We start from the raw sequence: 25,109 nt of genomic DNA, 5'->3' as shown, positions 1-25,109 counted from the left end.
GTGTTAAATTCATCAATCAAGGTGTATTTGGCAGCAATTTTTGGCCTTTCACGCCCCAGTTGATAATGAGACAGTCTTCTCCCATTTTACATCCAAGATGTTCTTGAAAAGCCTCAGTAACATGTTTTCAGCTGCTATGATCTCCTGGCTCCTCAGTTTTCAACTGAGAGCCAGTTTGGTGTAGTGGTTAAGAGCGCAGGACTCTAATCTGGAGAGCCGGGTTTGATTCCCCACTCCTCCACTTGAAGCCAGCTGGGTGACCTTGGGCTAGTCACAGCTCTGGAGCTCTCTCAGCCCCACCCACTTCACAGGGTGTTTTGTTGTGGGGATAATAATGACATACTTTGTAAACTGCTCTGAGTGGGCATTAAGTTGTCCTGAAGGGCAGTATATAAATCAAATGTTGTTGTTGTTATTATTATTATTATAAACATGTAGTCCCAAAATGATCATTACAATTACAATTGGTGCTGACAAAATTAATTACAAAACCCTTTGAACCCTTAACAACATGCCATCTTAGAACCTTGTCAATGAAATTTGCCCTGTTGGTGGCTATTACATCAGCAAGGAGGGTCAACGAGTCAGCAGTGTTAAGTATTGAATCTCCGTTCCTAAAGATTCACCAGAGAAGGTGGTATTGAGGACGAAGTTGGATTTTTTACCTAAAATTGCTTCGAAATTTCATGTTGCAGGAGATCATCTTACCTACCTTCTTTCATAATCAGTCTAATGAGGCGGAAAAAGCCTTGCACACTAGACATCAGGGGGGCAATCCTGTTTTATGTGGATCGTTCCAGATCGTTTAGGGTGGACTCTGTTATGCCGGCCCTAATAAAGGGAAGAAGGCAAGCGCTCAGACCATAGCTAGATGAGTGGTTCAGGCAATAAGATTCTGTTACAAAAATGCTAACCTACCTTGCCCCTTAGAGGTACATGCACACTCGACCAGATCACAGGCATCAGCAGCAGCCCTGCTCAGAGGGATACCAATCCAAGACATCTGCATGGCGGCATCGGAGTCGTCGGCTGACACCTCCATTAAGCATTATGCATTGGACATCCTCAATAGAAAGGGAAGCAGGAGTGGGTACAGCAGTGCTTTCTGTGAAGGAAAGCAAGCTCCATTACCCAGCAAAAACTTGTTAAACTCCCTTGTGGGACTGCACAGAGGACCGAAGATGAAAAACAGGGTTGCACTTACCTGTAACTGTTGTTCGTTGAGGTCTTCTGTGCAGGCACACATACCCTCCCTCTCTGCTAAGGCTCTTCTTACTTACCTGGAGAGTATGGTGGCGAAAGAGGACTGAGGGTAACAGGGGGTGCCCCACCTCCTAAGGGGGCTGTTTTGGTGGAAAACAGCCGTGCAAATGCAGTGGGAGGCAGGAGTAGGGGTGTGCGCTTTGGGAATCCGATTTGGGTAAAATACCCGAATCGGACCCGATCCAGAAAGCGTTGGGATTTCCAAATAGGGGCCAGCATGCTGGCCTCGATTCAGAAATCCCAAAGGGTCAAGTAGTCTAAATGCCCGTTTCCCTGCTGCTGTTAACGGTAAACCCGAAGCAGGAAATCCGAATATTTTCAACGTGCACACCCCTAGGCAGGAAGTTCCCCTTGGTGGAAGTTTAGCTTTAAATCCTCCAAAATTGGCAGGCCTGCGCATGCGCAGTCCCATGTGTGCCTGCAAAGAAGACCTCAATGAACAACAGTTACAGGTAAGTGCAACCCTTTTTTTTTAATGCTGTAAACCACGTTGGGCGACCTTTGAAGGAGAGATGGTATAAAAGTCTAAAAACTAAATATAAAAAAATAAATACGTTTTGACCCTCTGGACTGTTTGCTTAAATTTATCTTAATCTGCCTGTGGATATGAAATCTATTTTTAAGCATGCTGTTAAACAGAAACTGTAGTAATACTTTTAAAAAGCTGCCTTTTCTCTACTCTATGCTATATTTTGAATGGTGAACACTGTGAAATGCAAATATGGCAGCTATGTAAGTAACGTTGACAACTAATTGTTTTTCTGTGATGTCTATTTCTTCATTTTTCTCGTAACACACCACAGCCTTTAAAAACTCTTCCACTGTGGTGAGGCAAATATCTTGACAGTGGTTGAATTGATATATGACATTTTAGTGTGCTTGGACACATTAAATGAACCCAAAGGGCTTTCTCCTCTCCTGCAATACATATTTCTGAAACATGTATGTAGAAATGTGATCATTTGTAATATCTACATGGAAGCTATTAAAGTGTTGGTGGTATGGTTAGAGCTGCTCTATTAGTCCAAAATCTCAAAAGAGAGACCCATTGAGATGACTTACATTTGTGTACATTGAAAGTATTGTCTGTACAGATATGGGTAAGATGGGGAAAATGAGATTTTATTTTCTTGTTTAAATTAAGGAGGTGTCAGAGGAAATTCAGCCCATTTGATGAAGCAAAGCTGTTTCTGTTTTTCTTAATTATTTCGTGATTGCCAGCCTAAGTTTTTTGGAAGAAACTGGCATTCCTTGAATTGAATCTGTTCAAATTACGTATCCAAATGTCTCCTTTCTATTTTTATTCCTTCTGAAATAGATAGTTGGAATATATGTTGGAGGAAATGCAAAGGTTTGTTTTAAGTTGAAGGGTTAATCTTCCATTTAAATTATGGGTTGTTCTGCCTCTAAATAGGGCATGCTGGGATTTCCTTCCAGCTGTTTTACATCATGAAGATTTGTGCGCTAGGGAAATTCCATTGCACAGCTGCAACTCATCCCGTCCACATTCCCAAACCTCCAACATTTCACAGGACACACTGCATTAGCTATTTGGCATGAAATGGTGTTATTAAAAACAATAAAAAGTATCTTTACTTTGGGTACTTTGGGACTAAATAATATTCAACAATCAACCCAATCTCAATTTCTTTATTAATGACATTAGAAAACTCATGAAATTGAAAGATAGCATTTAATTCCATAATAAGGATGCATTTTAAAATTCATCCAAAAAAAATAGTTTGTTTTTTAAACAATCCAATTGAAAAATTGTTTTAAATACCTAATGTTGAAAACATTGATGGATCAACTTAAATATTTTTCTGAATGTATTTTTTATTACTTTTGGATATATGGAATTAATCTTCCCTTACTTAAAGTTCTGTGGGAGCTGCAGCATGCAGAAGTCTGGATCAGGGTGTTGGAAGAAGGCCAAATCAATACATGACTAGTTGGCTTCCAGAGCACCTTAGTAATGTAGGAGAGCTCTTAACATGCAGGTTGACTGGTCGTGCTATTGCTTTGCACTCTAATGCCATTGGCTGGATTTGGCAGGGGAAGGCATTGCTTGTGATGAGGAAAGAAGTTAACATGATCTAGGTTCCCTACTGGCAGGATTTAGCTACTTTTTTGGGCCATTATGTTTATACAAATCTGTTGTCCTTTTGGTTTCTATACTGTATGTTTGATTTTGTTATTTTTATTCCATTTATCTTAATTCTCTCAGTATCTGCAGGTGAAGTGGCCGCTACTTGATGTACCAGCTGGAGCTACACTGAAGGATGCACGATCTCCCTCTCCTGCACACTTAGTAAATATATATAGCTTGGTTTTGTTAACTTTTTCAATCATAATCATCTGAAGATTTTTGACCATTTGTTTCAAATCCTGGTGGTTACTTTTTCAGCTCATTCGAAAGTTGCTGTGTTTGCTGAATAAATGCTCCTGATGAGGAGACTAAGAAGGATTCTATGAAATTAAAGATGTTAAAAGCAAAAGAAAATTTTTGTAAGTGAGGAGGAGGAGGAGGTTTGCCTAAGTGAGCCCCCTAAGAGTTGGTCTTTATTCACATAGGCATATAATATAACACCTATTCTAGTTGCTAAAACAATTGAGAATATTTTGGACTTCTGATCTGTATGATTCTAGATAAGTAGCATTTTTTTCTGGTGTTAGTGTAGTTGATGCCATGCCCTCATCTAATTTATTATTAAACAATATTGTCTAATGAGGTATCAAAATATCTCTTGAAAACCTATCCATACTATATTTTTTTGTATTTCCATCTTCTATTACTTGCTTGTATAACATTGCTTGATGATCATCCCTGTCCCAACAGCACTTCAATTCCATCCAGATAGGACTTTGTTTGTTGAGGAATTATCTGATATCCCAAAAAAGAAAGCAATTTGCTGATTGATACCTTTTACATGACTTGTGTGTTCTGTCTGACTATTAGTTATTAGAGCTATTTTATTTCAGGTTACTTACTTATCTTGCCAATAGTTTAGAGTTTTTAATACTAAAATCATAGCTTGATTAAGTGAATACATTCTGGACTTTATTAATTTCTATAAAGTTCTAAATTTCTTTTAAAAAGCCAAATAAGATTGTTGAAAATGAAGAGGTGGTTTCCCAGAGCCTGGTTGTTGGAGCTCCACAGCATGGGTGGAGTATGGATAGATGATACAGATGTTGTAAACAATCTTTAAAAAAAACTAAAAATGATTAAAAACGTGTGTTATTTATTTAGTTCCATCATGATATATAGCACTTCATAGCTGCAGAAAATAATTTTCTCACTTTGCCATAGAGAACTGTAAAGTAGATAAAATCTGGGATTTTCATGTGAAAATAAGTGTACGTAAAACTGTTGAGCTCTCTTCAAAAATAGTAATTTCATATGAAGGAACGGGTTTGGATCCCACAGATCTGTTCTGCTAGTGGAGGCACTTTCTGCTGGTGGATAGATACATGTTAGAGAAGGCTCCTTCTCCCAGAAGAATGTGTCGAAACCTGCCATGTGGAAGCCGTGGTGCTGCTGCACTTTTATCTGCAGCCACACCAGTAATAAGGAAACTACAAAATCTCATTCCTGTGTGGAAGTCACATAAATGGCAAGGAGTTTTGCACTCTTAACTTCTTGCTAGGATTGCCAGTTCCCCTCTGGGGATGGGAGATTCTCTGCCCCCAACGACTGCCATCGCCCATCTGGCCAGCAGGGGAGGGGGGTTGAAGGCATGGGGAACTTACTGACCATGTTTCCTGTGCCTTGAAGGCATGTGGCTGAAATGGGTGTTCGTGTGTTCCCACGTTGCTGGAAAATGATGGTGTTTCCCAGCAATGAGAGGGCACACAGGGATGCTGTGTATTTACCTGCTGTACTCACCACCACCCCATCCCCCAGTTTGACCTCCAATGGACCTGCTAACCCTGTTTCTTGCTGCTATAGTTTTTATGTCCTCTTAGCATGTCTTCATCCTGCTTCTTGTAATAATCTGTATTGTGGCACTGAATTCCTGGCAATGGGTAGTACACAGTACTTTTCTCCCTAATAGATGCATCTAGACTCTTGCCCTGTTCACATCCACTGGTTTCCACCAGTCCATCACTTTTTTTTTGCTGAATTTTAGTTAAGAGCTGACTGTCCCACACCTGACATTCCTAGCTATATTATAACTCACTGCCTCACTTTGGAATTCTCTAAATTGTGTTCAAGTGAGAGTGCTCAGAATGTGCACATGTTCATTTCAACAAACTACAGCCATATATTTGTCAATTTTCCTTTAGTGAAGAACTATTGTGGGCAAGTTATGTGCCAGTACTTATTTTATTTCATATTTACTGGTTATAAATTTTCATTTAGGCCCTGAATAAGATATGCAGTCCCTAGTAATTCTGTATCCACATGCACCCATCATACATTATCTTAGAGTATACTAGTGATCTGTTACTTCGAAGAAGAAAACATAATCAAATTTTTGTGTGCCACAGAAATTTTCCTCTTCGTTCAGAAGAGGTCAAGCATCCAGAAACCAGTGTCCTTCAGCCACTTAATTACTGAGGGGCAGGGGGAAGCACCAATAGAAAATATACCAGCACAGCTTGCAATCCTAACAAGGATGTGGGAAGTATCTAGCACTTTAGAATGCATGGTCCCACTTTATATGTCCCTGAGTGATGGAAATTAACTTCATGAAGCCTTTGGAAATGAAATATACTTCTTTTGGTGGCAAGACATACCCCAGAGAAGCTGAGGCGTCATTTATCTGCAAACACCAATCTGATTATTCTACTGACCAGTTACCTACTAGAGATAGGGTCCATCAAGACAGTGCCAGCAGGACAGCTTTCATCTAGGGTCTACTCAATCTTTTATTGTCCCAGAGAAGACAGGGCAAGTAATTCTGGATTCAAATCAACTGTTTGCAGCATTAAGAAAAATTATTCATAATGGAGACCTTGCAATCCATCATATCAACAATCCAGTGTAAGAATTACCATCAGTTGATTAGAGGCCTATTTATGTATTCCACAAAACTGTCTCACAAGAGATTTACACACATTGAGTGGGGGGGGGAAGCTTCCAGTATTGTGCCCTCCTCTTTGGTCTTTGGTGCCCTCTTATGCTTTTGCCAGGTGCCTGTGATGATAATGGGCCCACCTTCATCTTTAGGGGGTCTTTAAATTCTTGGATGGTTGAACAGAAATGTGGAGGTAATCGTCTGCTGTTTCCAGAGCCATAGCTTTCAACTGGAACAAGACCATATTTCTCAGACAGCTGATGCAACATTTAATTCATTGTTGTGTCTTCTGTGCAGGCACACGTGGGAACTGCACATGCATAGGCCAGCTATAGACATTCTAAAGTTCCCAAAGATGCAAGACACTCACCTAGCCTTTTCATGAACTTTTCCCCTTAGTGTGGCTGTAAAACGCAAGGTGAATGGCTCCCTCCGTCAGTTCTTCTTTAGCTGCCACTGAAAAAGGATGTGTTCTCTCTGCTCCTCAATTCCAATGATAGATGCAAGTTTGGGCCTTTGGCTCCATGGCTTCAAAGATACTGTTCAAGAAGTGTTTATGATTTGGCACCAAGACAGCCCAATCCAATGGATATGACCAATGCCTGCTTTGTCTGGATGAGGGCCATGACGCCTTGTGGAGTACTTTCTGCAGACAATCTACTCCCAAAGCACGCCATGAAAGGGCATCGAGGCTTAAAGTGACTCTGTGAGAATCAGCCTTGAAGGGCTCTACTGGCTCCGATCATAACACTGCAGATATTTGACTGCAGGGCCCAGAACAGGCCTCCTCAGATCCTCCAGCACATTTGGCAACTATTATTACTCAGAACCTGTCAATTCCAGCCATGCCTTCGCTGGTTCCACCTCAGTGCCAATCAAAGCAGCTTACCAAAAAGGCTAACCTCAAGTCAAAGTATGTTGATAACATGTTGATTTCGAAGTTGCATAAGAAGAGGAAGTCTGCCTCTTCAGCTCTGACCATGTCGATTGCATCAAGTCCACCCAGGATTCCAAGAACTCCATCTCCAATCTCTAGACAGTGCTCTGCTTCAGTTCCGTCCCTTTCTGAGGGTGAGATTCCTGAAGTTATGGAAACATTGACAGCTGTCTCTCCACTACAACCTGTGGAAGAATGACAATAGATTGGAACTCGCTCACCATAGATGCCATCAGTTCCAGTATTCTCTATATGGCTCCCCATACCATTACTACACTTACGGGTTTGAAGCTTCTCTGGGCATGTATTTGCCCCCTCATTACTTCTTCCATGACTAACAGTGCAGTCCTAAAGAGTAACTCTCTCCTAAAGACAGTTACTCCAGTCTAAGACCATTGATTTCAATGGGCTTAGACTGGAGTAACTCTCCTTAGAATTGCACTGTAAAAACCCTATCTTTCCATTCTTGCAGAACCAAAATGAAAATCGAAACCTGCATTGATTCCAGCCATGGTTCCAGAAGATAACTCCGCCCTGGAACCAGTGTTGAACCAAATGGTGCACTCTGATGATGATTCTGATATCGGATCCGATCTTGCATCGGATGGAGAATCCTTATGGAGAATTCTGCTGTATCCCCGGCTTTCCACTTATATACTGAGCAGTTAGTCTGGATGTCAAGATCCCTGGACATTGAGGTGACCTGTTCTGCCCAAACCTCTTTGGATCCGATCTTCAAGGTCCTTCACTCAGAAGTGGCCAGACTGATGGCTTTTCCAACGATGCAAGGCATGTTAGATGTGACGAAAGACATATGGTCCAGGCTGACCTTGACTCCAACTATGTCCAAGAAGCTGGACAATATAAGATGAAACAGGAAGGTTCAGGTATTCTGTTTACTCACTCTCCTGCTAAATCTATTGTTAGCAAGACCCTCCAGGGCAAGGCCTTCTAGAAAATCATAGGCCACTCAGTTCCAATTGATGAGGACAGTAGATATGCTGGGCAAAAAGGTTTATGCTTCCTCAGCCTTAACCTTTATAATTGGTAATTATGAGGCTATCATGGCCCACTGTCAGCTTTTCTTATGGGAAAAGATAGGCCCATACTTGAACCTCATGCCTGATGAGAAAAAATGGCTTGCAAAATTTTGCAGGAAGAGGTTGTAAGGCTCTCAAAACAACAAATCAGTGCAGCCAAACATAATGGAAATTGCTCTTCGAGAGCTGTGGCCTCCCCGGACTTCCGGTTTGGGATCATGGTGGTCTGACGCAGCTCTAAGAGCGGAGTTGTCCGAGCCGCTGTTTGTGAGGGCCAGTGGGGTGCTAGATCGCCCGGGGCCCCCTGTTCTCAGGCGGAGAACAGGCGTGAACGCTCAGGATCCAGAGGGTGCATTGATCTCGGCTGAGGGGGGAGATCTGCACAACGGTCCCCCACCCAGCCTTGAGGTCCCGCCCAAAGAAGGACGGCAAAGATCTCTGCAGCGGCTTTGGAGTCATTGAATTGGCATAGGATCACCGTACCCAAGCTTCAGTAACTAATTTGGACTAATTTGGAATAATTTGAGTACCAAAACAGCAATTACAACCCGCAAATAGTACTATTAAGGTAAAGATTGCTATCTCTCTTTCCAAGAAGAAATTTGGTAAGAAGAATTGAATTAATTTGGAAGATAAAGATTGCTAAGTGTTAAGGACATATTGGCTAAGTTCCGGTAAAGTGACTGAGTTAAAAAGAATTTATTTAGAAGAACTAGAGCGAAGAAAGTAATTATTGTTTACATACCTGCGGTCTAAGAGAGATAGTGAACTGTGGGAAATCTGAAAAAATGCGAGAACCGCTGTGTGGTTGTGACGGAGCAGGAAGTGCGTCAAAGCAATAGAGTAACAGGCTGGAAGCGGCGGTTAAGGGGAACCCGGAAAAGGAAGAGCGCCATTTTGAAAAATGGAAAGGGCAAGACCTCAATTCAAGCGGAAGTGGGACATCTTGGAGAAGGTTAAGGGCAGAAGCTTCGAGTTAAAACCATAGAGAAAAGACGCCCGCCATTTTGGATACCGGAATTGTTTAATTGGAGAAGAATTTGTTTTAAATAAAGGACTTAACTTTAAAAATAATAAATTACTTTCGCCATGGAGTTGCGGAAGAGAGTGGACTCGTGGGAGCGAGGTAAAGCCAGCCCCACGATGTTGAAGAAGGAGTGGCAGTCGGCGTTGGAGAGTTTGGACAAGAAAGTGGCGGATGGAAATAAGGAGATTAAAGATACGATAAGAGACATGGCGAAAGACTTTAAAAAGACACTTAAATCGGAGGTGGCGGAAGTAACCAAGAGTATTGATGAGGTCAAGAAGGAGTTACAAACGACGCAGTTGAAAGTGAAGGTAATGGAGGATGAAGTGGACAAATTTTCTGTTTCTTTCAAGACAGAAACTAAGGGTTTGCAAGGAAGAATGGCCGTGATGGAATGTAAATACGTGGAAAGACAACTTAGATTTCGCGGGGTCCCAGAAGCAGAGGGAAAGTCAGCCCAAGAGCAGATATTAGAAATACTTGCAGAATTTTTGGACAAAGAAGTGGAAGAAATTTTGGTTTTACTGGATGAGGCGTACAGAATCAATTCAAAATATGCAGCTCAAAAAAATCTACCAAGAGATATGATAGTGCAATTCACAACGAAAAGAACAAGAGAAGATATTGTGAGTAAACAGTTTCAAAACCCTCTAGAAATTGCTGGAAAAAGAGTACAAATAATGAAAGAGCTACCTAGAGGAGTTTTGTTGGAGAGGAAGAAATACAGAGAACTGGTTCAAATGTTGAAAGATTTGAATATCAGATACAGATGGGAAATACCAGAGGGTTTGAGTTTTGAATTTCAAACAGCCAAAAAAACAATCAGGTCTAGTCATGAGATGGAGAGGTTTTTTATGGACAATGAAAAAGACTTACCTAAAACATCTAGAATATGACCATGGAGTGCAAAATTATATCTTGGAATGTAAATGGGCTTAATTCACCTTTCAAACGTAAAACTATTTTCCATTGGCTATCTAAACAGCACTGTAATATAATTTGTCTACAAGAGACTCATATTAAGAAACAAGATGTAAAATATTTGAAAAATGTCAAAATGGGAGGGGAATTTGCAGCTTCATCGAAGCAAAAAAAAAGAAGAGTAGTTTTGTACATTAAAGATAAGCTGCAACCTAAAATGATATTTAACGATGTGGAAGGAAGATATATAGCTGTGGAAATTATTTGGAATACGGAAAAGATCTTGCTGATTAGAATTTATGCACCAAATGGAGCTAAGGATAATTTTTTTAAGGACTTACAGAAACAACTGGATGGGCTAACTTACAGGTGATTTCAATGGAGTTACGGCTTTAGATGTGTACAAGAAAACAAAGGGTGCACAAAAGAAAAGAGGATTATTGCCAAAATCCTTCTTTGAAATGAAGGATCAGGAGAATCTGGAAGATACTTGGAGAAGAAATAATCCCAAAGTAAAGCAGTACACGTATTTTTCGCCGAGACATTCGACATTATCAAGAATTGATATGATCTGGGCCTCTAAGGACTTGGTTGTATGGACAAAAGATGTGGAGATAATGCCAAAAGTAGGCTCAAATCATAATTCAATCATGTGGAAGTTTGGAAAAGGCACCAAAAGACGAAGATGGAGAATAAATGAGGATTTGCTGCAACAAAAGGACAATTTAGAATTGCTACAGAGGGAGACCAAATTCTTTATACAGTACAATTTGAATAATACCGTTCCAACTCACAAAGTATGGGACACTTATAAGGCAGTTATTAGAGGAGTATTGATGGATTTAAATGTAAGGGATAAAAAGAAAAAAGAGGAGAAAAAGAAAGAAATTGAGGAGAATATAAGAACTAAGGAGACACAACTGAAGAAAAGACCAGGGAAAAAGAAATTATTTCAAGAAATTAAAATTTTGCAAGAACAATTGAAAGTAATGGAGAATAAAGAGTTGGAATGGGAACTGAAGAAATTGAATCAAAAGTCGTTCGAAGGAGCAAACAAACCTGGGAAATATTTAGCGTGGGTGGCAGTTGAAAAAGAAAAAAGAGAAAAAGGTGGTAACTAAGATTCAAGAAAATGGAGCGACATTGACCGATCAAACAGCGATTAGTAGAACATTCTTTAAATTTTATGCAAAATTGTATCAAAGGAAAGAAGTAAATTTGGATGCTATTGAGCAATATTTAGACAAAGTTAAATTACCATCGATATCGGAGAATTGGAAGGAAATGCTGAATGCAGAAATTATGGAGACAGAGATAAGAGAAGCCATTCAGTCGACTAAATTAGGCAAGGCACCAGGTCCAGACGGAATCACGGCTAGATTCTATAAATCATTGGTAGATGAGTTGGTACCTTTTTTGAAGGTGGTAATGAATGAAATGAGGACAAAAGGTTCCAGAGTCTTGGAATGAGGCCACTATATCATTGATACCAAAGGAGGATGAGGACCTATGTAATGTTAAAAACTATCGACCTATTTCGCTGCTGGACAATGACTATAAAATCTTTGCAAAAATATTGGCAGAAAGACTGAAGGAAGGGCTTGTGGAATTTATTGCAGAAGAACAAGCAGGTTTCCTTCCGAATAGACAAATCAAAGATAATTTGAGAACTGTTCTAAATGCGATAGAATATTGCGATAAACACTTTGAAAAGGAAGTTGGTTTCTTTTTTGTGGATGCAGAGAAAGCTTTTGATAATTTAAATTGGAGTTTTATGTTCGCCACAATGGAAAAACTGCAATTGGGAAAAGACTTTATTCATGCTTTAAGAGCGATTTACAAAGACCAATGTGCAGCAATTGTAGTCAATAACGATTTAACTAAAAAACTGGAAATTAGGAAAGGTACAAGGCAGGGCTGCCCACTATCTCCATTGTTGTTTATCTTGATTTTGGAAATATTGTTGATTCAGATTCGAGAGGATGATGCGATAAGAGGCATAAAAATTAAATTTTTCACCTACAAAGTTAGAGCTTTTGCGGATGATGTAATGGTTATTGTCGAAGATCCAATACAAAATATGCCGAAGTTGTTGGACAAAATAAAGGAATTTGGAGAGCTGGCTGGATTTTATGTCAATAAGAGAAAATCTAAGATACTATGTAAGAATATGACCAAACAAAAGCAACAAGAATTGATGGAAATTACAAATTGTGAAATAACACATAAAGTAAAATATTTAGGAATTGAGCTTACAGCAAAGAATATTGACTTGTTCAAGAATAACTATGAAAAGCTATGGCAGCAAATTGACAGAAATTTGATTAAATGGAATAAATTAAATCTGTCATGGCTGGGAAGAATAGCGGCAGTCAAGATGAATGTGTTACCTTGGATTATGTTCTTATTACCAACAATTCCAATTATTAGAGACATTAAGCCATTCGAAAAGTGGCAAAGGAAGATTTCCGATTTTGTATGGGCAGGCAAGAAACCGCGAGTAAAAATGAAAGTTTTGTGTGATGCCAAGGAAAGAGGTGGACTGCAATTGCCGAATATCAGACTATACTATGAAGCAATTTGTTTGGTTTGGCTTAAAGATTGGATATCGTTGGAGAACTGTAAGCTACTAACTTTGGAAGGTTATAAAAAACTGTTTGGGTGGCATGCCTACTTGTGGCACGATAAATTGAAAGCCGATTCTATGTTTCTACATCATTATGTGAGAAGGAGTCTCTTCGCAATCTGGAAAAAATATAAAAGTTACCTGGGCGAAGGTATCCCCTCGTGGGTGGTACCATATGAATCTATCGACCCGAGAGTTATTTACAATAGAGATCAATGTCTGTCCTATAAAAAGATTCTCATTCAGGAACAAAATATGTTAAGAATTAAAACAGAAGAAGTTAGGTTTATGTTATGGATGGTTTCAATATAGGCAGATAAAAGACTTATATAACTCGGATCGCTCAAAAAGTGGAATTAAATGGAAAGATTCGGAATTGGAAGAAGCTATATTGCAAGAAAGTAAGAAGAAAATTTCAAAAATTTATAAAATTCTTTTGAAGTGGCACACAGAGGATGAAACTGTTAAAGTCCAGATGGTGAAGTGGGCTATAAATTGTCAAAGAGACATAACAATGGAGTCATGGGAGTATTTGTGGAAAAATACAATGAAGATCTCAACCTGTACCAGTATTAAAGAAAATGCTTTTAAGATGATATATAGGTGGTATTTGACGCCAAAAAAAATAGCTTATGGAAATGCTAAAATGTCTGATAAATGTTGGAAATGTAAAAGTCATGAAGGATCACTGTATCATATGTGGACTTGTGAGGTAGCTAGGCAGTACGGGGGAGATATTTTAGAAATGATAAATGAGATTTTGCAGACTTCAATAATAAAGAACCCAGAACTCCTGCTACTGAATTTAAATATGGAAGATGTTCCTATACAACACAGAACATTGCTATTTTACATGACGACAGCGGCAAGAATACTATATGCGCAGAAATGGAAAGTGCAAGAAATACCATCTATTGGAGATTGGATACAAAAGTTGCTGTACATGGCGGAAATGGACAAAATGACAAAAAGGCTGAGAGACCAGAATGCTGAAGAATTTTTTAAGGATTGGGGTAGAATGAAGGAGTATTTGGAAAAAAAGTGGGACGTGAAGGGGAAATTGTGGCAATTTGAAAATTATTAGGGGAATTTAGTGGGGACAGTAATCTTTTCCATTTAAAGAAAAGTTTTAATTATTGTAAAGTTTAAATTTTAAATAGATTTGAGTTTAATGGAAATTATTTAGTTTATTAATGTAATAAGAGTTAATTATATAGAGAGAGAATAGAAAAATAAGTTATAGATTAAGATATGGGTTGGAAAACTGTTGGAAGTCACCAGAAAAGGGGGGAGGGAAAGGGTGGGGGAAAATTGATATCTAGGTTTAATAATTGAAATAACGTTTGTAAATTTGTACTCACCTAATAAAAAAAATTTTTTTTTAAAAAAAAGAGAGAGAGCTGTGGCCTCCCCAGTTGTGATATGTAGGCATGTGTGGCTCAGTCCCTCACCATAGGATGAGGATGGAAGACTTGCCCTTTGAGGGGACAGATCTTTTTATGTCCACAATGGATGACACACTAAAAAAATATTAAAGATGATAAATTGACAGTGAGGTCTTTGGCTATAACACCCCATACCTGAATCCCTTTAAGCAGAGGTACCTCCCAAGGGCATATGCACCTTACAGTGGCAAATACAATCAGTTCCATCCTCAACTGGTGCACACTGCCTTCTTCCTCTGCCACAACTCAACCTCGTTGGAGGTATTTTTGACCCAAATCGAAGGATGGTTCCCAATCCCCTAGGGATCAGTCTGGATCCAGAAAACAGAGGTTTTGACTCCATGCGTTCTTGGGCCATGTCAGTCAGCCAATCGCTTCCTCTACAGTCTTGGGAGTTGATCACTCAGAGGACTTGGGTATTGTCAAACAAAGTTACTGCCTGGAGTTCAAGACAACTCTGCCCAACATTCCCCCTCTGTCCAACCCTCTATCTCCTCCAGCTTTACTTTGAGAGGAAGTGCAGTCATTGCTGCAGAAACAGGCCATAATACAGGTTCCATCTGTCTGGTCCAATAGGGTATATTTTCTCGGTATTTTATTGTGGACAAAAAGTCAGGGGGCTCCTGCCCCATTCTAGACTTCCATTCCTTAAATAAATTTATAATTTTCAAAACATTTCAAGTGTTATCATTAAGAGACATTTTACCCCTGTTGGGAAATCATGTTTGGTTCGTTACAATTGATCTAAAAGATGCGTATTTTCATGTTCCAATAAATATTCACTACAGAAAGTTTCTTCGCTTCCCTTCCTCTTTCCCTGCCGTGTGCTCTTTATTGTTATTTTCCTTCTATGCTGGTGGCTTTGAGAACTGAGGGAGGGAGCTGATCGCCCCGCCCTTTATAGCCACGCTGAGGGGGAAAGCACGACAAAAGGCTAGGCAAGCATGTTGCACATTTAGGAGCTTTAGAACATCTGCAGCTGACCTGCACATGTGCAGTTCCCATGTGTGCCTGCACAGAAGAACACTCAATGAACAGTTACAGGTTAGTGCAACCCTGTTTTCTCATTATCATCTGCTGGAACAAAGTTTTCCTCTCTCTCCTTGGAAAGTTGCGATATTTAGAAAACATAAGAATTGGGATGAGTGGATATCCTATTTATTTGTTTAGCTGTGTTGGTCTGTAGTAGCAGAAAAAAATAGGAGCACCTTAAAGACCAACAATATTTTCTGGTATAGGCTGTAGTATAGTGGTTAAGTGGTTGGGTTGTGATTGTGAATCAGTAGGTGGCCTTTGGTAAGCCATTCCTCTCAGTCCCAGCTCCCCAGCTGTACTGTGAGGATAATGATAACACTGACCTTGTTCACCAGTCTCAATGGAGCACTAACCTGTCTAAAAGAGTGGTATATAGGAACAGTAATTATTTTGTCAGAGGGAGTGAATTTTGACTCACGAAAGCTTATACTCTGAAAAATATTGTTGGTCTTTAAGGTGCTACTGGATGTGAATTTTATTTTTGTGTTTTTAATAATAATATTAAAATAACTGAGATTATCAAGATTTTAGTTTGTTTTGAAGTTTACTAAAATTCTCATAATTCAAACACTTCTATTTGTTCGATTTATCTTGCAGAGTGCCTTGTGTAACCACAGGGAATTTACTGGTGACTTATGCTCTAGTTACTTAAACTGTGTTCTTTAGGTACAGAAGTACAGTTATAACAGGGTAATTTTTGCCCCTTGTAAAAGCACTAGATGAACACTGTTTTTAGCAAAACTAGAAAAATGTTATACCTTAGTGTCATCTATATAATTCTAACAGTATAAACTTTTATTGTGCAGTGCAACATGATGTGTTTAATTTCACACCTACTTCAAGGTGATGTTGGATGCTCTACTTGACACATTTGGGATATGAATGCACAGAGATTTTATAAACAATTCTCAGTGGATACAACAAATGGCTTATTACCTTTCCCCAGTAGCCTTTCCCTTCCAGTGGTGGCTGGTATCAAGTGGGACTGGCTGGGCAGAGAGTAGGGCAGCAGAGTGTGGGTGGAGCCAGAGCAAATCAACTGATATTGTCCTCATCCTTGCAATATTAAAAAATCTTGAGCGTAGTATTTCTTAACAAATAACATTTAAACAAACTTAAGAACAGACTTACCTTGTCTCAGTAAGCTTGTGTGTTCTCTTACCAGATTCTCTAAAGGAAAAATGGTGTAGCCTCCATCACCCCTCCCAGCCAATTTTGTCCACACCCAGCCTTCCAATAGTTAGGTTATACCACCCAGTCTCTCTCCTTGTGCATTTTTGTGTATACTTTCCCTGCTTTTATATTTGTTTAAAGAAGCCTACCATCTTATAGGAAGATGACAAACTAATATTACTACTGCACCATAAATGGTCATAGTGCTTTGCAGCATAAAAGTTTGCAGAAAAAAATCAGGCATCTGCCCCAAGAAGCTTACAACCTAAATTTAGACAGTGGGACAGCCAGTGAGAGGAGAGAGAAAAAAGAAAGGGATTAGAAAGAAAGCTGGTATTAATAGAAAACCCTTAAAATCTGAGCAACAGCATAAACCTATGAATATTTGGGATTTTAGAGCTGGAGATCTGTCTTTACTGGAAACTTGGCTTGTTTTCATGGGCTTTCTGGACTGCTGTGTAACTGTTGCCAAATAGTATATTACAATAAAGTGCTTCAAACCCATCTTCAGTAATATGGGGAATAAAAGCTAAAGGAGTGTGTGGAAAAGAGTTCAGATTTCAATGTGTACCTGAAAGGAATTTAAAACATTACATGTATTTTTTAATCAAAAAGAGTCCAGTAGCACCTTTAAGACTAACCAAACAAGAACCACAGCTATATCTTTTGTTAATGTTATTAATACCATTCAGTACCAATCAAAATAACTCAGAACAGTATGCAAGTATTCTACCTTTTCAGAATTTTTTAACAGGCTGGTTGTTGAAAAATAAATAGAAAGGGGAGTGGGGAGTGAAGAGATTTGCAACACAGCCCAAAGCCAGTTGTTGACTCAGAAATGAGCGGAATGGGGCTTACTCACTAGTAAGCGTGTTTAGAATTTCAGCCTTTGTGTACTATATCTGGAAGGAAACTAATTATATGGAGTGGGGAGACCACACATCCTTTTTTTTTTTGTTACAACAAAGAAAAATTTGCATGTAGAAACAAAACATTTTAAAAAAGGAACAAACGAATGAATGAAAACATAGAGGGAGACATACCATTTTGGTCATTTTACAGAATTTCTTTAAACTCGTTACTTAATCAATAACTCTTCCGTAATACCCATATCTTTACTAAATATGTAACTTCGACTTTACTGCGAAGATATCCGCATTTTTTCCATATTTCAGCCTCTTATTTGTTGCCTACCTTACAATTCTAATTTTCAAATCCTCAAATTAGCTCTGACTTCTCTTTTACATACAGAAAGTCCATGAAAGGTTTCCAGCTCTTCACAAAATTGGCTGTTGTTTTATCCCTCAACAACTCCATTAGTTTTGCCATTTCCACAATCTCCAACATCTTCATTGACCAGTCATCAATTGTTGGAAGTTTATTTGATTTCCAGTATTGTGCACAAACTATTCTTGCAGCTGTTGTCATATATCTAATCAAAATTCCAAATTCACTTTCTATTGAAGTATCCACTAAGCTCAATACCACACATCCTTGATTACTAGGCTTGCCAGCCTCCAGGTGGGGGTTGCAGATCTCCCAGAATTACAACTAGTTTCCAGAGTACAGAGTCAGTTCCCCTGGAGAAAGTGGCTGCTTTGGAGGTTGGACTCTATTGCATTATACCATACTGAGTTACCTTCCTAAATCCTGCCCTCCCCTGGTTTCATCCTTAAAATCTCCAGGAATTCCCCTGCCCAGAGCTGGAAAATCTATTGATAATAGCAGAACAACAAAATCCCCTCCCCTCATATTTCTGGATCAAGTATTCCTACTTTAATAGATAAAAAGTAAAATCCATTCCTACATGGTTTGCCATTGGATCCCACAGAAGTAGGGTTCCCAGATGCTTGCCAGTGGCAGGTAAACTCCCAGCAGTATGCCTCATTAATATCCACCGATTGCTAGCTATCAATGGGAGTTTGCAAGCTGCCCAACAATCGCTTGTGCCATTGGCAGGCAACCCAGGCATGTGGGCAACAGGTGCGCTCCCAGCAGAGTGCACTTTGCACGGGTGTGCTTCCCTTAAGGTTGCCAGGTCCCCTTACCCTCCTGGCCAGAAGGGGGCCTGGCACTTTGTCTTTGCTCCTTGTGTGCAGGAAGTGATGTTATCATGTGGGAACACTCGCACGCTTCACATCAGGCTGATTTGGGGCCCAAATTGGCCTCTGCAAAGCGCAGGAGAACTCTCGGGGCAGCGTAATGATGTCACTCCTGGGAAGTGACATAGTTGCGCCACCCTGGGCATGCACTTGGGCAGCCATTCCCATGCCTTTCCCTCCCTGACTGGCCAGGTGAGTAGTGGGGGGGGCAGAAGGTGGAAGTGGGGGATCCCCGCCTCCTACTGGGGGGCTGGTAACCTTAGCTCCCCTGCCGATTCTATAAGATTTGGTGCCACGCAAACTGCGATGACATTACTTCCAGATCATAAATCAACTCAGTGTCCCTTATCTTCAATTATACCCCAAAAATCATACCACACCCTCCAGCTAAGTTCCTTTGCTCTTTCTGTTCCTTATCAGGCCAAATGAGCCAGGAAACAATCAACTCCAGTAATCAACCAAAAAAATCCCATTTCCCGCCCATACCTTACTAAGTTAGGAAATAGGCAGTACAGCAAAGGCCTGAGGCCCAATCAGGCCCTGCTTAAGCAAAATCATGCCCACTGGTACAATCTCTGATTGGTCAATCTCTGATTAGTAAATAAATTCCATAAAAATTCATTGACCATGCGTATCAATCTTGTTCTGTTTATGATTTCAATATTCCTTGCCCTCTTTCTATATTTTCACATGGGGCATCCATAGGTTTTGTCCCAGTAAAGAACCTGTATTTATAAGAAAAATGGGGGAGTCCTCTAGCTGTGAGTATAAGGGGAACTTGGCTGAGGCCCAGAAATAGAAGCAGGTAATTCTATAAAACTGATTAGGGAGGGAGCTGAGCTGACAACTTGCAAGCCCTGGACTAGTAGGAAGTTCAGTAGGACTGTTATGTTTCTTCTCTTCTACTGTAAAGGAGGCAAGGAGCTGTTCTTGGTAGAGAAGTACCCTTTTGCCCTAATGAACCAGCTGCCTCTGTTCCCTTCAGTTTTTAGATGATAGAATATTTTAAATGGAAATGAATTGTACAGTAAAATGCAGACATATCCTTCCTTTTTTCCTCCCTTGTAGTCAAACAAAGTTCCCGTGGTGCAACACCCACATCACATGCACCCACTGACGCCACTTATCACCTACAGCAATGACCACTTCTCGCCTGGCTCCCCACCCTCCCATCTTTCCCCAGAGATTGACCCCAAAACAGGTAAGATTTTCGGAATGAGAAAATTGCCTTTTTAAATTGGTATGTGTGGGATTACCAGAAAAGATACTACTGGGTAAATAAATGAAATTAACGTGAATGAAACAAAGAGGAATATTGAAGTAAGCTTACCTGAAGTGATGTCCAATGAAATTCCAATTTTTGTAAACACTAAGGAAAGTAGGAACCATTTGAGAATGAAAGTCGGGTTGGGGTGCACCCTGACTGTTTAACGTGTGTTGGTTTTTTTCTACCCTCAGGAATTCCACGACCACCTCACCCTTCAGAACTGTCTCCATATTACCCATTGTCTCCTGGTGCCATTGGGCAAATTCCTCATCCATTGGGGTGGCTTGTACCACAGTAAGGATCATCACTCTAAATATTTTCCTTCTTTGCTGCACATTCTCTCATCAAGGCTGTTCTATTCACTATGGAGAGCTCATCATCTTTCGGTACATGAACTGTACATCTTGAGTTAACCAGCATCATCTGCTACAGAGTTCTTAATAGACTTTGCTTTATTATGGTATCCAAGAAAAATATTGCATTAAAATAATTAAGTTTCACTACCCATAAATGGTATTTTATTTATTTACTGTAGTTTTATGCAACCCTTTTCTTTAAGGAGTTCAAACTTAATTGCATACAGTTATATCTTCACAACCTGTGAGGTATATTTGGATTTTTCCAAGACAGAAAAGTTTGAATCTGGGTTTCTTCCATCTAAACCTAACATTCTAGCTGCTGGATCACTAGATCATTATTCAACAACTGTGCAGTTGAGCTTAGAATTACATTCATATATAAATGTAAGGATTTGTAAACATGTATAAATCTGCTATTATACTGCTATGCTATTGTGATCATTGTGTTTGAGGAGGTACTCAGTGCTCAATACCACAAAGTTTCTGCATAATATACAAAACAATACCTCACAAAAAGAAAACAGAAATATATTTTATGATATTAATTCATGTAAGATACATTCAGTACTCCAATGTATTCATATATTTGCACTGAAACATAAGTAGTAGTATTGGGAAAGCTCCAGTAGTATTGGGAAAGGTGTTCAGAAAGAAGGAATACCTATCCTAAGTAGAATTTACACCTTTCTAGGCCCATTGACTTCAGTTGACTTGGAAGGATATAACTCTGCTTACTATTGCACTGTCAGTTGGCTTATTGTTAATTAAGGCTTTGAAGATTCCAAACCGCCTGAAGGTTAAAAAAAAAACCTGTTAACATTGGAGTCTCAAGTCCCAACAGTAGGTTAGTAACAGTCATTGATAGCTTTTTCCTTCTCAGATAGCTAGCAATCCTTTTAGAGCTTTGTACTAAGACATGGGTATTCCAAGTCGGTTATTTGTGTAAGAATGTAACTTTTTCAGTTATGTGAAAGATTTATAAAAAGTAACTTTTCAAACGTTCCCTATGTCTATCCTTTGATCAAGGTTTTAGTAAAATTTATCTGCAATGTAAGGTTTGGGAGTTTGCATTGCATGAAAGAAAATGTGGTCATACAGTGCCCAGACCTCTGCAGGTGCTCCACACATGATTAACCACCTGTGCTGAAATGAATGGGAAGCTGTAGGAACTGTTTGTACATCTTATTTATTTTATTCTTTGCAAGATTTGTCTCGTTTTTCTAGTCAAATTATGTTTTTATTTAATGTTTTAATGCATAAGGTCCACAAAGGAGCTTGCATGAAACTTAAAGTTATGCAGTATTTAAAAGTCCAGAATAAAACCAACCAGCAGCAGTTAAACAAGCTAGAGAGCTCCACTGAAAACCTTTCTCTAGAAGTGAGAGGTTGTTTTTTTTTACCTCGGTTAACAGATTAACAAAGCTGTTTTAGATGGTGCATAAAAGAACGAACACTTCTTTGAGAAGGGAATTCAACAATTTCAGTGCCAACTAGAGATGCCAGAACACTGCCTGACACCTTTTGGGGCTTTCAGGGTGCATCAAGGGGGTGTAATGTCACAATGCATCAACATCGTGTCCAGGTGAAAATCCAAACATGACATCTGTGTGTCATTTGACCCATTTAATTAATAAAATATTGGTAGCCCTCATTTTAATTTTTAACACACGGGTATATTTTTTTACGAATTGATATTCATAGCCAGGTAATTTGAAAGGTAGTAATTTTAAATAAAAAATCTTGTATTTGTGGCCCCATGATGAAAGTGCTCTGTTTTTTTCTTGTCAATTTTAGGCAAGGACAGCCAGTGTATTCCATTCCTCCAGGTGGTTTCAGACACCCATATCCTGCCTTGGCTATGAATGCGTCAATGTCCAGGTAGGTTCAAATGCACTGTTGAGGTTTCACATCTGAGGTGGTAAACCTTTGTCTAGGCTGTACTATTTTAAACTGCAGGGAGTGGGGAGCTTACATGATGGAATGCTTTGTTATGAACAAATATTCTTACCGTCTTTGAGGTGGCATGTTCATCATGTAAACAGCCATTCATAGTCTGAAGCCTGTAGTCTGGCCTGGGATATAAAGGCTCAGGGATGTCCACTGATGTATCTGAAGAAGGGGATGTCCTACTCGGGGATTATATCTGAAGAAGGACGCTTTGACTCTTGAAGACTTACATCCTGAAAGTCTTGTTGGTTTCAGAGGGGCCACTGGACTCAAATCCTTCATGGAAGGACTTTATGCTGTCCTATGTTAGATATTTGCAATCATTATAGAATTGTAACAACTCATATTGTCAACATGAGCAGCATGATGAATGGAAAGTAAAACCATAGGAAAGAATGAGACAGACATGCCCCCCATGATTCTGTGTTCAGACACATTAGCAATTTTGTGCTTTTGTTGTGCTGAGTTGTAAAGGTATTGCTTATCAGTGAGCAAGGCCACAAGGGAAAATGAGTTCACAACTGTATTTCTAATAATGCACAGAAATAGATTTCTTATAATAGTAACAGTTTAATTAAAATTAGTTCAGAGTAAAAGCAAAAGAGGAAGAGATGGAGCAGTGAAGAAATTCTGTTCAGGTATTATCTGCAGGGAAAGTAATCTTGCTGTTAAAAGATATGCCCCTGATTTTCTGTGTAAACCTTGGGTCATCTGTTTCACTGATCTTTGTAGATGTTGGCAAATTGTTGTGAAATTAGAGAAAGGGGGAATAGGTAGGGTATTTTGAAAAGTTGGGTGTGAGGGAATGGGTACATGATTGCTGATGTATGAAATGTTTAAAGTAGATGAATCTACTTTCAACATTTTACTTTTAATTGTGCACTAGCTTGATGTCCAGCAGATTTTCTCCACACATGGTTCCTCCTCCAGCTCATGGACTTCATCCGTCAGGAATCCCACATCCCACCATTGTGTCACCCATAGTTAAACAAGAGCCCACACAGCCAAGCTTGAGCCCTGAAGGGAACTCGTAAGTAATATGATATCTAGGTGTTGTCTGGATGCTTTATTTTGTAATGAAATGCAATAGAGAAAGAATTGCTATCAATGTAACACTGTTAATTTTCACTGGATTTATTATTTCAGTTTATCCCCTCTCCCAAAGCTCATTACACCCCAGCCTATCTCTGTTTTATATGTGCTGTAAAAAGTGGTCCAACTATTTGAATTGGCTATGGTGGCTCATCTAAAATATACAACTCCCTCCTTTCCTCCATCTTAGGTTAACATGGAACACCAGCGGGATTTTTGCCAGCATATGTTAAATAGCACGGCGAGGCTGGATTCCAAAACTCAAGATTAAGGACTCATCTCTCACTTTCTATCTGCTTCCACAGTACCCACTTGTATACATACTTTTCCATTGCCACTTTCCTATATTTCAGGAATGGCCAGTAGCTCTCAGTTGTATGGATATTATTATACCTGGTACCAGAGGACTTGTCAAGGAAGGGAGATCTCAGTTATCCACTGCCAATCCCTGCTTTCTCCCTAGTTCCAGCACTTAAACTCTACTTTTTGGGTGGCAATATCTGTGTGCTTACTGTTTGGGAGCGGGGAGTTAGTGTACACACATTCCATTTTTTAAAAAAGTCAGGGTTTTTTGCACATCTAGGGTTGTTCCTATGTTTGCAGAACCATAAATTTTATTAGCAGTATTTGAGTCTAGTGGCACCTTAGAAACCAACAAGATTTTCAGGGTATGAGCTTTCAAGAGTCAGAGCTCTGTTCTTCAGATATAGTGTAGTTGGTCTCTAAGGATCTACTGCACTAAAATCCTGCTGTTCTACTGCAGACCAATATGGCTACCCACCTTAAAATAAATTATACCACTGGCTGCTAAAATTGTGTAGATTTTTTTATCCTCTTAGGGGCCCATCCTTTGCTGCGAGATATTAGGATATATGGAATAGATTAAAAGTGACTCTTGCCATGAGGATGATGTAGAATACTGTGTCAGTGTGTCAAGATCTCCACATAGATCCTCTTCACACCACCATGCTATAACTTGAGTTCTTCTTACCTTATGAGTACAGCCATGACAGACTGAGTATCTTCCCCATAACCATCACCAAGACTGTGGAGTAGGAATTCTCACTACATGATGGCTGTACTCTGTGAAATAAGAAACCTTAATTATGACAGCTACAGAGGGGAAAGCTCGCTACAGGGATAATAGTAAGTTTCCCTCTCTGGGTTACAGGCATAAAATGTCATCACAGTATTTACATGGTTTAGCCATCTGACCAGGTTTCCATTAAAAAGAAGCCATCTTCACCTAATCATCTTTCCACCTGTTGCCTGCAGAACAGGCAGAAGAAAGCCTATGGTTAAGATCAGGACTATGGGTAGGAGAAAGCCTGTGGTTATGATCAGGACTATGGGACTGTAATGAAAGATATCATTGTTCCAGAAAAACACCTGTAATTGTCAAAAAGGAGGAGGAGAAGAAACCACATATAAAGAAACCTCTGAATGCGTTTATGTTGTACATGAAGGAGATGCGAGCCAAGGTGGTGGCAGAATGTACACTGAAGGAGAGTGCAGCTATCAATCAAATCCTAGGAAGAAGGGTACAAAACAAATAACTGGCTTCTCTACCCAATCCCTTTTCCCATCATTTAGGCTACTGAACAACATGCAGAGGTGGGTGGTATCTATATTATATTATCTTGTGGCAGTGAAATGAACACAATGGCTGATCTGGTGCGTAGAAGATTTGCAGTACATCATCTTGTGATGAAATCACAAGCAAGGAATAAACTTCTCACAAGGACTAGAGTAGTTTTATGGATCAGCTGAACATTGGGAACAGCTGATTCCCAGAGATAGAGAAAGTGTGGGTCAGAAACTGCAAAGCAAAATGTCAGGAAAGATGCTGAG

The 25,109-nt window shown here is 39.6% G+C and overlaps 1 protein-coding gene across 1 annotated transcript in view; it reads left to right on the top strand.

Moving 5' to 3' along the window:
* The window catches only part of TCF7L1 (transcription factor 7 like 1), a 94,286-nt gene that overhangs the window by 62,530 nt on the left and 6,647 nt on the right, over window positions 1-25,109 (top strand). The window contains exons 5-10 of the mRNA XM_054997544.1: window positions 3,491-3,574; window positions 19,662-19,794; window positions 20,052-20,154; window positions 22,014-22,097; window positions 23,053-23,196; window positions 24,640-24,799. Coding sequence (XP_054853519.1) covers window positions 3,491-3,574; window positions 19,662-19,794; window positions 20,052-20,154; window positions 22,014-22,097; window positions 23,053-23,196; window positions 24,640-24,799 — 708 coding nt within the window. The remainder of the gene's footprint in view (window positions 1-3,490; window positions 3,575-19,661; window positions 19,795-20,051; window positions 20,155-22,013; window positions 22,098-23,052; window positions 23,197-24,639; window positions 24,800-25,109) is intronic.

The sequence above is a fragment of the Eublepharis macularius genome, chromosome 14 (genome assembly GCF_028583425.1).
Source record: "Eublepharis macularius isolate TG4126 chromosome 14, MPM_Emac_v1.0, whole genome shotgun sequence".
In the NCBI taxonomy this organism is placed as follows: Eukaryota; Metazoa; Chordata; class Lepidosauria; order Squamata; family Eublepharidae; genus Eublepharis; species Eublepharis macularius.
The sequence above is the reverse complement of the archived record's forward strand: the minus strand, read 5'-3'. Positions and strand labels throughout refer to the sequence as shown.